Genomic DNA, 12,614 nt, shown 5'->3' with positions numbered 1-12,614 from the left:
TTAAATATGCAAATGAGGCATTATATAGGATAATATGCAAATATGAGAAAATATGAAAGAAGCTACTACTGTGGAAGGGTTATCATATATCCTATCCTATAAACAATTTAATATAAATGTAATACCAAAAAGAACTGAACCAGTTCCCACTGGGAACCAACCGATGGAGGCAATGAGTCGCCTTGTGTGACGACAAAGCATATACGTTTATGCTTACCAGAAGCACTTGTTTTGCTGTTTAATCTTGTTTCATTATTTAATGATGAACCAACAAGTGCCTCAGGCGAGGTGGCATCTTTCTGCCAACAGCGGGTTCCAGGTGGAATTGTAACGATGCTTGGAAGCCCTTAAGTGACTGACGCTTAATTAAACCCTATATGCTTAATGGACCGGAGCCCTCCAGGGATCTGTGCTAGTCCCTCTCCATTTGTCACCCTCTATACCAAATGTATTTGTCGAAAATAGCTCAGAATGTATCGCATTGTGACGTCTTGTGAGCTTGTAGATCTGCAGTTTTCACTGACTTGGGCTCGCTAGGGATCATAACGGTTAACTAATTTACTGATAAATAAAGAAATAATCCAGTGTTAATTCTATTATGCTTCCGTGAGAACCGGTTCTGTAGTTATGGTCTGTCGTTGTTGCCAAAAATGGCAAGGAAAAGAAGGGAGGCAAGAACATTTCTTTTTACAAATCCACAAACACGGAAGTCAGCGATTACTGATATTTTGCGATCACATGATCTCCTGTTTCAAACGGAGACTCTAGGACATAGGTTAGCGAAGAGCGCCATCTAGCGTAAGAACTAAAAACACACAACAGATGTCCACAGATAATATGTCTTTGGCAGTGAATGAGTGTTACGGTTTAATAAAGTGACAACTGCTTAGTGAAGGACAACACCAGCATGTTAACTGAAAATGACAACTTTGAAACGACCTAGAGAAATGTAGCTTTTTAGTCTTTAGTTTATTTAGCAATGCCGCTAATTTAATTATTTCCCTCCTCCAGTAATGTGACGGCATGTATTATATATGGATAGCATTTGTCCATAAGCTAGTTGAGGTGTTGTTGATAGCTGACCAACTCAGAGTGCATTTCCTGGCTGACCAACAGCATGCTAATATTTCTTACTGCTTGCTTCTCTCTCTCACACACACACACACACACACACACACACACACACACGCACAATTACTATTCTAATGTTTTTTTCCTGCTTGGGGGGGGTGGGGAAATCCATGTTTCTGTCCATGAAAAAGGGTATAGTCGACAAACTTATTTCGCCGTAGTTTTAGTCAATGGAATTAACACTGCTTGTGAGGAACAACTGTCTCCACATTTATAATAGAATTTGAGAAAATAGACATTGTGAGAAGCATTTCAGTGGTTCTCACAAGAGCAATGGTTTATGGAGAAGATTTGTGGAGTCAGTGTTACAGGTGAGGAAAGGAGTAACCTTCAGGTTAGCATTAGACATTTAAAGGTTAGGTTTAGAGTTTGGGGAGATGATTTATACTTAGTTGTGAGCCAGTGTCCTGCACCGAAAATGGCTCATCAGCAAGGTCAGCTATTTTCAGCTTTAGGCATTAATTAAAAATGGCATTAATCTAAGATTCTGATTTGCCTATGGGGATTTCCAATACAAAAAAATATGCTGAGACACATGGATAGTGGATGCGATGTCAGGACTTCGGTGTGTGTGTGTGTGTGTGTGTGTGTGTGTGTGTGTGTGTGTGTGTGTGTGTGTGTGGGTGTGCAGGTGCGGGCGAACGAGTGAGTGCATGCGTGTGTGTGTTTGTGAGTACGTGAGTGTGTGTGTGATGCTTGTTGACATCTGTGTTCCTTCCTACAGAACCGCATGCACGAGTCTCTGAAGCTGTTTGACTCCATCTGTAACAACAAGTGGTTTAAGGAGACTTCCATCATCCTGTTCCTCAACAAGAAGGATCTGTTTGAAAGCAAGATCACCAAGTCACCGCTGTCCATCTGCTTCCCAGAATACCCTGGTATATACAACTAGCTAGTAGAACAGGGATTCTCAACAAGATTTTCTCCTTTACCTTTTTTATGTGACAATTTAATGCCTAAAAAAAGAAGAGACAGAAATGAAATTATATTAAATGAAATAAGACCATTACTGCATCAAAAGTAATCAACAAATTATACTATGAAAACTGGTCAAACATTGGCCAAATTGTCAAATTATATAAGAAAGGGCCACAAATTGTGAAAATAGCTCGCAACGAGGCTTTGTGAGCTTGTAGACTGGCTATTTTCACCATATTTATCTGTGGAACCAAGTCAACCTAAAATAAATGTAATGCCTCAGCTCGTACTCCAAGTGCTTGTCAGGGTCCCCAGTTCAAATATGATTATTTTGGGGGGTCGCGGCCTGAAAAGTTTGAAAACCACTGTAGTAGAAGACCCCCACTTGCTGCACAGTACAAGTAGAATACAATGTTGATGCTCCAGACATTTTATTGTCACATGCACATACAAATTTGCCGGTAGCAACATTGCAGGCACTGCAATTCTTGTTCTCTGAGCTTTCCCAATAGAATAGAGCAGAAGACATGTTTTCAAAGTGTGGGCTGCGATCAAAGTGGACAATTAGAAAGGAGAGGAAAATGAATGATTCTTTATACATTATGTAGAAAATAAAACGCCATATCAATATTTGCAACATATCAAAGGTATACACGAGAGCCTGCAGTGTATTACACGGGCAAACGGCGTTAAAAGCTATCGAGAACAAATGAGTCTCTAGTAAGGATTTAAAAACTTCCAATGACTGAGCAGAGTGGATGTGGAGTGGCAGGGTGTTCCACTGCCAGGCCTCGCTCGGGCAATACAAGACTAGATGTGACGAATCTCTGGACCACCCAGTTTTCGTTTGGGAACCCTAGGAATAGAATAAAATGCGTGCGTGCGTGCGTGCGTGCGTGTGTGCGTGCGTGCGTGCGTGCGTGCGTGCATGCGTGTGTTAGGATATGACTTTAAGACCCAGAAGCAAACGGAAACATGAATTAATTAATTGAAGGTTAAACAGAGTTTTAATTGTATTTTAGCAGTTCACAGAAAATGAAGTCCAAAGTCCATGAACAGAATCCACAAAAACCCTGGCAAACAAATCCAATATCCAGCTGGCAAAGGGAAGGTCAGAATCCAGGCAGGTAGTCAAAAACAAAAGGTTAAATGCCAGGCAAACTGGTGGGACTGGGGGGCAGAGGAGCACAGGGACACAGGAATAGAATCTGGCAGAGAACAAAGAGACAAGCAGGGTGCAGGTGTGCCAGTCCACTCTGACTAGCACTGGAATAACAAGAAATTGTCAATTAAGGTCATTACACACTGGCGAATTAGCGACGCGATGCGAATAAGCGATCTGAAAATGCGAAATATTGCATGTTGCACTTCGCCTGCGAATCTCTGCAAAATACGACACCAGAGCGAACAAATAAAGAGCGAAAACGGTCGCATTTTCGCACATTCGCACATTCACCACTGATGTGGAAGCTTGCATGGACTTCAATTGTTTTTTTTTAAATGCGAATTATTCGCACGAATATATCGCGTCGCCAATTCGCCAGTGTGTAATGACCTTTAGTCAGGGCAGAGGCTAGCCTGGCTCCAGCCCTGAATCACTAGCCACGCCCATTAAGAAAATATGTTCTGGCGATTCAGGTCTGGAGTCTCTCTGCCTACGGCTGCGTCAGTGTCGTTCTAACCTCGCGTCATCAGGCTTTCCACTACCTCGGAGGAAAGCCTGGTCTCTGTTTCAAAAAGTCTGTATGATCCTGTCGGACTCGGGAGCGGATGATCGTTACGTCATGTTGTAGTATTGTTTTGTAGTCGACAGGCAGGAACAACAAGCTGCAACTTCCCTTTCCCTCAAACCGATTTTTCTCAATAAAAGCTCTCGTAGCCTGTAGCTTTTTTGAGAAAAATCGGTTTGAGCAGCCCCGTCACTCAACAGCGTTAGACAGTTTCAGTCTGAATAATGAAGTGAAACGAAATGAGAATGAGAGTGTCAGGCTAGGCAGAAGCACTATATGGCAACAACTTGAAGTAGTCACACCCACAGGCAGGCCCAGACGCAAGACTCAGACAGTATTTAATCCTGACACACACATACTATTTTATATATATATACAGGTAGTGCAGGGGTCTTCATTCAACAGGGACCCCTAGGAGATCCTCAGAGGTACTACAGGGAGAAACACCAAATATTGTGATAGGGCATTTTCTTTACATTGACCACTTGAACCCTAGCATCCCGAGCAACGCTAGCAGCCAGAGATGATTGGTGTAGAGGGGAAAAAAGAGAAGACCAAGTACAAGTTTTCTAAGTATTGAGGGTTAAAGTGGCTAAAATACAGATTTTCAGTTTCCCCAGTTTCAGTTGCTTTAAAATACACATTAACATGAATCCAACACAACACTAATGACAGTGCTGTCAAACAACTCAGCTTTCTATTAAATGTATGAAAAGGTTTCATTTGCAACACAATTTGATACAATAAGTGGAGGTCCCTGCTTTATCTCTCTCTCAGCTAAGGTGTCCTTGGCCTGGAAAAAATATATACGTTGCTGTATATACCGTATAATTATATGAATATGATTACATTTAGGCAGACACTCTTATCCAGAGTGACTTTACAGTAAGCAAGGTAAACATACATTCAAAGCAGAGAGACAGTATAGTGCCTCAGTAAATACATTTTTCTGAAAGGATATGATGTGAATCGGTGATCTTATTCGTCACCGATCATCATGTCTCATTTAGATTAGCAGATAGGTTTAGAAAATGCAAACAAAAGTTTGCATCAACACGACAACAAAATCATAGCTCAGGTCAACTTTATTTGTCTAGACCTCAACTCTACTGCCAGTCAGTCACACGGTGACTCGGTAAACAAACCAGCATGGAGTATTTAGTGTGCAGGGTGTCTGCACATTTCTAAAGTTACAATTGAATTACTTTTATGACCTTTTTACTACCGAATTGGCCAACTTTTCAAATATTACGCAGTGCGTATCGGCAGATATGATCCTGCAAATAATCGGATAACGGTCATAATTTCATAATCGTGAACCCCTACCTACAATTCCAAGTGCTTGTTAGGTTAGTTAGGCGGTCCCCGGTTCAAATATGATTATTTTGGGGAGGGGATTGTGGCCTGAAAGATTTGGGAAACCCTTGCCATAAAACTGCAGATGTCAGTTCAGTGTTCCTTTTAAAACTCTACTGCAGATGTCAGCTCAGTGTTCCTTTTAAAACAATACTGCAGATGTCAGCTCAGTGTTCCTTTTAAAACTCTACTGCAGATTCAGTCTGCAGTAGTTCAGTATACTGTTCCTATTGAAACTCTAGCCGGTTGAGCATGCCTTCCTCCTTAATTATTCATAGTCACTTATTTTCTTCTTGCTTTCCACAAATTGAGGTCAGCTCATTACTTTAATGCATGCCTTTCAGTGCATGAATGATATGCCGGTAGGTTATGAATTGCTTAACCCTTTTTGACCTGAGATCAGCTTCTAAAAATGTCTTCAACATCCTGACAGTTTTCTGAAAAAGTTATGTTTCTGTGTCAGTCGTTCTTCGATTTTTCAAAAATAGCAGACCTACAGTACAAGCTCGTAGAGCACCGATAGATCGCCTCATATAAGAACTGTGTTTGAAAAATAAACATGTCACCCCGGCCGCTTCACTCATATGAATAATCAACTGACTGAGAGAAAATGCTAATGTTACTGCTACTGAATTAGTTACATTTTCGCTAGAAGCAGACTGTATCATATATGAGTGACTGACTGTTGCAAACGATACAGAGACACCTCCCAGACAATAACGCAGAGACAGCTTGTTTATCTTTGGACCGCAATGCTTATTGTAGACGATATTAAGATCACCCCATGTTATTCTCCATAGAGAAATTACTTCCGTGAACCAGGGGAATCGAAGGGATGAGCGAGTTACGTCAGGACTTCGGTGCTCTATGAACGTAGATCTGCTATTTTTCAATAGCTAAAGCATAACATGATGCTAACACCAAAAGGGGTTCCCGCCCAGATCTCTTCTCCAGTAGTCCCTAACATTTTAGTCTTATTTGTTGACAAAATTATCAATATATTTAGTCTTAGTTTTACTCATCATAGTGTAGGTTTTATTTCGTTTTTGTCAGTGGAAAAATAGGTATAGTCGACCAACATTTTTCACTGAAATTAACACTGACTTGGGGTTCCTTGAAATTTTAAAAGGCTGAGAACCAGTGTCGATGTAGACAATCACAAAAGCCTTCATTACTCTAACGCAGTGGTTTTCAACCCTTTTCTTATCACGGTCCATTCATTTATTTGGCTTTTGAGCCACAGACCACCATTGGTGAGATTTTACTGTCGCCTCTCAGACCCAAAACGGAATATTTTGTTGTCATTGGATAAGATTTTGTCCACAATTCCATGCTGTATTCATGTTGATACCATAGGAGAGATAACAGGCAAACGGTCAAAATATTATTATAATTCTTCTACATTCTGTAATATTGTGTCGACTTCTTGTAAATGTAGTAATGGTTAGATGGTTCACAATAATTTAACTCTTGAGAGTGTAAAATGAAACCAAATGATTTCATTTGACACTCTCAAGAATTAAAGATCTATACGGTTACCAACTCTCCATCATTTAGCTGGGGACCACCTGGAACCCCCTCAAGGACTACTGGTTGAAATGTACTGCTCTAATGCTCTCGTCTCTCTGTCTCCCCCCACAGGTCCAGACAGTTATCATGAAGGTATAGCCTACATCAAATCTCACTACGAGAGGAAAAACAAGTCCTCCCAAAAAGAGGTCTACTCCCACGTCACCTGTGCCACAGACACCAACAACATCCAGTTTGTCTTTGACGCCGTCACCGACGTTATCATAGCCACGAACCTCCGAGGATGTGGCTTGTACTGATGATGATGATGATGATGATGACGTGGTCACAATATTGGCCAATGAGGGGGTGCGGATCGCGGAGTAGGCGGGCGCCACCAACGACGTCATCGCGTTGGTAGTCTGTGTGGTCTGGTAGTGATGACGATAGGTTATTATTATCAGAATGCACACCTGAAATATGATGGACAATACCTCTGTTGGCCAATGAGTGACTCCATTTGTTGATTGTTTTTTTTGTTAATTGACTCTTTCACTCGTTCACTGGCACTTGGTTGATTCCCCGTCTCTCACCTGTTGTCATCCATCCATCCATCCATCTAATGCAGTTTCTGGATCAGGGCCCGCACTTTAAATCTTGAAAGTATCCGCAGCCCACCCACCTGATCACTTAAACACTTTCCCCGGGTTTCACTGAAAAATGCTAGCGGTTAACAGGTGAATTTATGAATTAATGCTGGTCGGGACAGCAGCCGACAGGCTAGGTTAAGTGGTCAGATGGGTGGGCCGCGTGCATCTTCAGAGCATTTATTTTACTTTAGTTATCAATCAATCTATTGTGTTCTGACTTCGGATCAATGGAACTAACGTGTAAGTTCCTACTGTATATATACTGGTATCACAGTGAAAAACTATTTCTTTGTAACAATTTCGGCTTTGTCACGCCGGAATATTTTTATTCAATCGTCCTGCTAGTGCCTTGCAGTTTATTTAGCCTTAAAAACCCAGTGAGAGGGTTTAAATAATAATCTAAAAAGAAATTGCCAAATTGGAAATTAGATGCCAAATTCTGTTTCTACACAGTGCCATCACAGGGGCATATCCATGTGTAATCCATATTTATATCAGAGAAAAATTTATTTTTTTTGCCATCTGTCATTGCAGGTGGGATGTGGACTAGAGTAGGCCTACACCTGAACTTGAAGTATATGCAGATGATGATGTTCAGCGACCGGCTTGTATCCCGATTTTACCTTATTTATTTATTTTAAATACTGGACAAATCGGAATTTTGGAGCACTATGTAGAACTAGAATTAACATAACTTATGTGACAGCTGTCTTAAAGGACGACTTTACCCATTTTTAACCTCCCCAACTAATGTCTCAGAGGAGGGCTGTGGACACTTCAGAAACCCTTCCAATGGCATCATTAGACCCTTTTTTAAACCAAAATTGCATTTTTTAATTTTTTATTAACGTGATTATTATTAATGCTAACTTCCCATGTTTTAGATAGCCTGCAGTTTCAATTCGTTTGGATTCCCCATCGATGAACCTGGTAGGCCGGTTTCAGAACGGTCCCTCCTCTGAGACACAGAGTGAGTAGACAGAAATGGTACCATATAATGAGCATTTCATAGTGAGGACCAATTATATGAAAATGGGTGAAGTAGCCCTTTAGGAGGTAACAGTGGTCTCCATACAGTAAATGTTTTGCTAGGATGCACTTTTGTCACCACTTTTGTCTTTCCAAATCTACCATATCTCAATGGCAATAACTTACACAAGATGCAAATTACTGCTGTAAAATTTTATAAAGTCTACTTTGTACTTGTAAAGTAATCTTATTCATTTTGGGTTGAGGCTATAGCCAATTGTTGTTTCCGATTTTGTCATTTCGAAGGAATTGGAAACTCTTACAAAACCTGAGACGACTCTTTATTAGCATGTGAAGATGATCACATCCAAGGGGGTAGGGCCCCTCCCCCGAGCGGGGTGCAGGGCTACCTGTGAAGTCGACACTCGACAGACATCCACGGCCCGAATACAATTATTGGGAGAGGGTCCTCTCTCCGAGGCAACACACACAGCCCGTTCAGAAAGGTGTCAACAATACCACACATGCTCAAGCAGCTCATTGTTCTCATCGTCTTTCGTGTGGGGAACACTGGGGAAACTATAAACTATAAATGCTTGTGAGTGGTGAGGTGGTGAAGTGCAGTTAAGCACTTAATGGGTCCGTTAAATTTGTTCCAAGACCAGATTGGCTCCGAGATATTTTTTTTTAATGACCGAGAGGGACCCGTGAAATTGTAACGAGATCCGAGTAAAGCCGTCGGAAGACAATCATAACTGCCAGGTGCACAAAATTATCTCTAACAATTGATGACAATTGATGGTCAAATGTCAATAAAAAAACAAATAAATCAATTGAACAGAATATATGTCAATATTAAATGATGTACTGAAGATTAGATCTATCTGCAGCCTATAAGCTAAGTAACTTGAAAAAACAATAACATTTGTTTTAGTTTTAGATTCATAACTTGTAATATGCTATTGGCTGTTTGTATTCTTGGAGAAAAAACTATATATCTAAAAAAATATACTCATGGAAAGGCTATATTATTTTCCTTACATTGACCCTATAAACAATTTAGTATAATTTATTTTATATAAGGTTTTGCCCACTTAATGGTAGGCTACTTCATCAGATAATCCCCTACAACAACTTCCATGAACCGACGTCACTGTAGTAGCCTTTTCATTAATTATATTTGTCTGCTGCTGTCTGCTGTCGTGAAAGTTTATAGTTAGAGTTAGTTTCAACACCAAAGTAGTAGTAGTTGTTGTGAATTAGTAAACTGGACATTTGTACTGAATGTTTCCTTTATCCTCGTGTTGCGCTTCTGTTTTCGCCGAAGTCTTTATACGTCTCGTGTCCTTCAAGTTCCACAGCCGTCTTGTTATTACAAAACATACATTATCCACTTCAACCCCTACTGTACTAGCTCACAATGTGTGCGACTTGTAGCTTGTAGATCGGCTATTTTCAAAGGATTTATTTTGTATACATTTGAAAACTTGTGAAATGTGGGACATTCGGCATAATGAGTACATTCTACTTTTGGTACCTTTGAGTTCATTTTGAATACCAGTCTTTTACTTTACAGTATCTACATTAGACGTTTCTACATTGCAGTATTGATAGTTTACTTACGTAAAGTAAATGTAGTACTTTTTCCACTACTGGCCACATGAAGTCTTAGGGCCGATTCATACTCCTATTTTAGAGTCGAATAAAAGTCGGTTCGGCTCTGTAGAGCCTACAACGTGACGTCATTTGAGGTTCGGGGGGGCGGGGGGGACCGTCCTAAAGTCGACTCTTCGGTGCTACTGAAAATTTCTGAAGAGCCGAAATCATTTCGGCACTACAGCGCGGTCGAAACAGCGGTAAAATAGGAGTATGAATCGGCCCTTAAGCTGCGTTCAGACCTGGAGTTAGAACGCCGTAATTACATACAAAGTCAATGCAGAGACTCCCCCCAACTCCACCCATCGCGTCCTAGTATTTTTTTACTAATGCTGACCTGTGTGACCAAAGTGAAGCGATTGGAGTGACTGGAAATATAATGTACCGGTATATCTTCAGGTCACACCGTTATTAGACTCCATGTTTTATAATTGTTATTAATTTCTGCAGTTTGACTCACTGGTTCAGACATAAAGGTAAATACACTCATGGGAGAAATTTATACGATACATAAACAAACAGACCCCTGAGGGAACCCCCTCAACTAGGTATCCATACAGACCCCTGAGGGACCCCCCTCAACTAGGTATCCATACAGACCCCTGAGGGACCCCCCTCAACTAGGTATCCATACAGACCCCTGAGGGACCCCCCTCAACTAGGTATCCATACAGACCCCTGAGGGACCCCCCTCAACTAGGTATCCATACAGACCCCTGAGGGACCCCCCTCAACTAGGTATCCATACAGACCCCTGAGGGACCCCCCACTCAACTAGGTATCCATACAGACCCCTGAGGGACCCCCCTCAACTAGGTATCCATACAGACCCCTGAGGGACCCCCCTCAACTAGGTATCCATACAGACCCCTGAGGGACCCCCCTCAACTAGGTATCCATACAGACCCCTGAGGGACCCCCCTCAACTAGCATACAGACCCCTGAGGGACCCCCCACTCAACTAGGTATCCATACAGACCCCTGAGGGACCCCCCACTCAACTAGGTATCCATACAGACCCCTGAGGGACCCCCCTCAACTAGCATACAGACCCCTGAGGGACCCCCCACTCAACTAGGTATCCATACAGACCCCTGAGGGAACCCCCTCAACTAGGTATCCATACAGACCCCTGAGGGACCCCCCACTCAACTAGGTATCCATACAGACCCCTGAGGGACCCCCCTCAACTAGGTATCCATACAGACCCCTGAGGGACCCCCCTCAACTAGGTATCCATACAGACCCCTGAGGGACCCCCCACTCAACTAGGTATCCATACAGACCCCTGAGGGACCCCCCTCAACTAGGTATCCATACAGACCCCTGAGGGACCCCCCTCAACTAGGTATCCATACAGACCCCTGAGGGACCCCCCTCAACTAGGTATCCATATAGACCCCTGAGGGACCCCCCACTCAACTAGGTATCCATACAGACCCCTGAGGGACCCCCCTCAACTAGGTATCCAAGGCGCTGCTGCTCCTGCTTGTTGCATACTAGAATTTCGTGGCCGCTACGCGGCCACTCAATCCCAGAGTTACTTCGCCACGCACTATGGGAAGAAGGAAATAGTTATTTAATGAATCGCATGTTGGTGTGTGTGTGTGTGGGGGGGGGGGGCCTTACAGGCGTGCATGTGCGTGTGTGTGCGTGCAGGCGTATGTATACATTAGGGCTGTCACGATTCGCCTAGTCCACGATTCCATTCAAGTTTCGATTTGCAGCTCACGATTCGATTCGATGTTCGATTCGCTATCACGATTGGCCTAGTCCACGATTCAATGCAATTTTCGATTTGAAGCTCACGATTTGCTTCGATGTTCGATTAAATTTTTTCAATCTATTTTTTTAAAACCTTGTTTTTCAGCATTGAGGGCTATATTCATTATAATTTAGGGCAATATCTTGGTTTGTAAAGAAAAACACTTGTTTCCCAATAAGTCACATTTATTTTGTATAAATAACAAATCAGAATGAGAATAATAAAAGGTTTAACAACTTTGGGTTTTATGCCCTAACATTTTTTAAATGTTTCTTTAAGATGAGATGACTTGTAACATTGTTGTTAAGCTCTAAGTAAGTAAAAGAAAGAAGAAAAAAAAAAGACAAATAGTATATAGACCCATCTGTTGTTAGTTCAAGTATTAAATACTAATTTAAGTGTTCAATTTCACTTATACACTACCTGGTTAGAAATAGCTGCAGTAGGCTACACCATTTTATGCAGTATTGTATACTATTTCTATTTAGTGTACATTTAGTGGATGTGGCTTACATCCGGTCTAAAGCCCACCCACTGTATGCGCTGATTTCCATACACAATCCGTATCCTCCCCTCACCGGATGTTGAATTAACAGTACTAACGGCCATATATTTGACGATCTTTTACACAGAACGATTTTAACGGGCAACGTTTCACATGTATTATTAGTTGTATACATTTTAGGAGTGAAAACATGTGTGACCTGCATGGCATTTTGTAACGTGGTTCTGCTGTTCTGCAACTCTCATTAAATATTGAAAGCCAGCGTTTTCCACCACTGATAGTGGTCGCATGTCTGCAGCTATGCAGACCGCAACTCCGTGCGTTAATTGTTTTGCACAGGGCGAATTAGCTGAGAGCTTTTCTCTATAAGAATATAGTTGGCTGTGTTGTTGTCTTTGTACCATCGTCGTTGGACAGGTCGATGT

The 12,614-nt window shown here is 41.8% G+C and overlaps 1 protein-coding gene across 2 annotated transcripts in view; it reads left to right on the top strand.

Annotated features, from left to right (window-relative positions):
- gnao1a (guanine nucleotide binding protein (G protein), alpha activating activity polypeptide O, a) overlaps positions 1–12,614 on the top strand; it is a 150,330-nt gene that overhangs the window by 123,957 nt on the left and 13,759 nt on the right. The window contains exons 7-8 of one of the 2 annotated variants that reach the window (XM_080762334.1): positions 1,856–2,009; positions 6,777–8,982. The exons of the other annotated variant lie outside the window; for it this stretch is intronic. Coding sequence (XP_080618460.1) covers positions 1,856–2,009; positions 6,777–6,964 — 342 coding nt within the window. The 3' untranslated portion in view covers positions 6,965–8,982. Of the gene's footprint in view, positions 1–1,855; positions 2,010–6,776; positions 8,983–12,614 lie in introns of those variants that run through there. 2 annotated transcript variants of the gene reach the window in all.

The sequence above is a fragment of the Protomyctophum bolini genome (assembly GCF_963924005.1).
Source record: "Protomyctophum bolini genome assembly, chromosome: 4".
In the NCBI taxonomy this organism is placed as follows: domain Eukaryota; kingdom Metazoa; phylum Chordata; class Actinopteri; order Myctophiformes; family Myctophidae; genus Protomyctophum; species Protomyctophum bolini.
Note: the sequence above shows the minus strand (reverse complement) of the source record. Positions and strands in the feature narration are given on the sequence as shown.